This window comes from Echinops telfairi, unplaced genomic scaffold (assembly GCF_000313985.2).
Source record: "Echinops telfairi isolate 266 unplaced genomic scaffold, ASM31398v2 ScPeMD7_2010;HRSCAF=2546, whole genome shotgun sequence".
Taxonomy (NCBI): Eukaryota; Metazoa; Chordata; class Mammalia; order Afrosoricida; family Tenrecidae; genus Echinops; species Echinops telfairi.
Window position 1 is genome coordinate 15477871 of NW_022105908.1, and position 2230 is coordinate 15480100.

Genomic DNA, 2230 nt, shown 5'->3' on the forward strand with positions numbered 1-2230 from the left:
TCTAGTGAGAGCTAAAATACCACCTCTCCCATCCACCTTACCCAGCTTCCCAGTGACCATGGACAACTGAGTCCCACATTCATGCAGTGCACACAGACCCCACTTCAACAGTGGGTGATGAAGATCAGAGCCTGTGTGGCTGCTGTCTTTCATCAAAAGACCCACGTGATGCAAGTCCAAGATAGCTCACCTCTGTTAGGTTCCTGGTAAACCTGCACTTTGCCCATCTCCACCCCCAGCCGCCTGGAGAAGAAAAAGGAGGGAAACACTGAAAAGGTAATAGAACAGAACTAGTATCTTTAGCATTTAAGGATGACTCATACATTGATTTTTAAAAACAAGGAATTCTTACAATAACATAAAATGTCCACGTGAAACGTATGTCACTCCATTACTTCATCTGTTCTCCTCACATCAAGTCTACCCAAAAGTCCCTGAGTCATCTTCCTCTGCCCACCTCAGTGACCATCTTTTTGGTCCTCTCTACACGCAGCCCACTTGCTGTTCCTAAGACCCACCACTGCCTGCAGACCACAGGGCCTTTGAACCTGCTGTGTCTGCTGCCTAAAGGGCTCTGCTCCCAGTGGTGGCTCACTCAGATTTCCCACTTCAAAGACCATCCCCATCCAAAAAATGCCAGCCCTCATTTGCAAAGACGAAAGTAGAACAGCCTGCCCGTCCGTCATTGTTTCACACGATTTTCCTCAAAGCACTTATCACCCTTGGAAAGAGTCAGGTTCTCTTGCTTGTGGTCTGGCTTCCCTATTGCTGTATAAGCTCCACCCGGAGGAAGGGTCACTCCCTGCTGAGCCCCAACCTCTACGTCTCACAGCAGGGAGCCAATAAATACTTCATAAATATCGGAAACTATACCGAATGATAAACTACTAACTATTTTCATCGAGCACACACCTTGCATTCTTTTCATACTAAAAACTCCATGCAGACGTAGCACTGAACGCAATCCCTGGCACACCTTGGCGCCCAATCAATGTCTACTGCGTGAACACGTAGGAAGTGGTTACGCTGAACAAGGAGGTAGTGCTCGATCTACACAGCTGATACACAGATTCAGGATTAAATGACTGCCTTCCAGTCGAACCGCCAGTGCTAACCTGATGATCAAATTCGAAACATGACGGATGGGACACAGACTAGTGGTGATCGTAACTCACTCGGCAATTTTCTTTGAAAGCTCCATGCACGACGAGTTTGAATTTGCTGAGAACAACACCAGGCCTCCTTTGGTTATGTTCATCTTGGTTTCTAATTCAGAAGATGTCACACAAAACATCAAAACCTTCTGGGTTTTTCAATTCTCAGAGCCTAGAAGGGTACAGAATGCATTAAGAAAAATAATAATAAAATGTAAGATAAATGCTTTTAAATAAATAATAATAAAACGTTTGCTGGAGAGAAAAAAAGCAGCCACATGTCATGAGGAATCACTGGATTTAATTTTTTTTTTTTAAGCAAATGACGAGCTGAAGAAAATTCGTTTTCAGCACAATGGTATGTTTTAGGTTAGATAACAGAAAGTTCTCTTCTATTTCAGAGTTCTAAATTTAGGGAAATACGTTACTCCATAATTTTAAATGTTTTCATGACCACTTGGAATAAATGATTCACTTACAAGAAAGGTGGAGCTGAAGAGCTCAGTGAAGCTGACGGCTAGACTTAATATTTTACTGTTGGCCGCTTAAAGTCAATTACGGACAACCTCCTTTTAGTGTCTGACAACAAAATTCCTCCTGGATTAACACAGAAAAATGGCAGAGCCATTAGCAAGACATGGTCTGATTGACCCTTAAACAAAGAATACACATCCTATCTACATTCGACTTTACCTGTCGTACCTGTTTACTATACAACCCCTCTCAGGCCAGCCAGCAACCCCTTCAATGCCTGGGTCAGGTCTAAAATCGACCTGGTCATATTCATTTTCCTCATCTAGAACACAAGGTGGACTAAAGAAGCCACTCTCTGGTGTCCAGGCCTTTGTCCCAAAGAGGGTGCTGGACCGGAGAGCAGCAGCCATCTAAAAGGCAGTGGGTCGGGCATCTCCCAGGAAGCATAACCCACCGCGGTTCTTCACTCCTGCATTTGCCTGGATGGCTTTGGGGAAACTGGGAGAGATCATAAAAAGGCTGAAACCTAGCCAAGCTTTCCTGTTATTAATTTTTATTAGGCAATTAACAGGCAAACACATCCCCTTGTTAAAAAAAAAAAA

The 2230-nt window shown here is 43.8% G+C and overlaps 1 protein-coding gene across 3 annotated transcripts in view; it reads right to left on the minus strand.

The window, feature by feature from the left end:
• Positions 1-2230, minus strand: part of PRPSAP2 (phosphoribosyl pyrophosphate synthetase associated protein 2) — a 47159-nt gene that overhangs the window by 40184 nt on the left and 4745 nt on the right. For 2 of the 3 annotated variants that reach the window (XM_004712966.2, XM_045293365.1), the window contains exons 2-4: positions 1634-1751; positions 1176-1326; positions 191-243 (exon numbers count right to left, since the gene is read on the minus strand). In XM_004712966.2, the coding sequence (XP_004713023.1) occupies positions 191-243; positions 1176-1294 (172 nt within the window). In that variant the 5' untranslated portion in view covers positions 1295-1326; positions 1634-1751. Of the gene's footprint in view, positions 1-190; positions 244-1175; positions 1327-1633; positions 1752-2230 lie in introns of those variants that run through there. The other variant, XM_045293366.1, reaches the window with a different exon arrangement.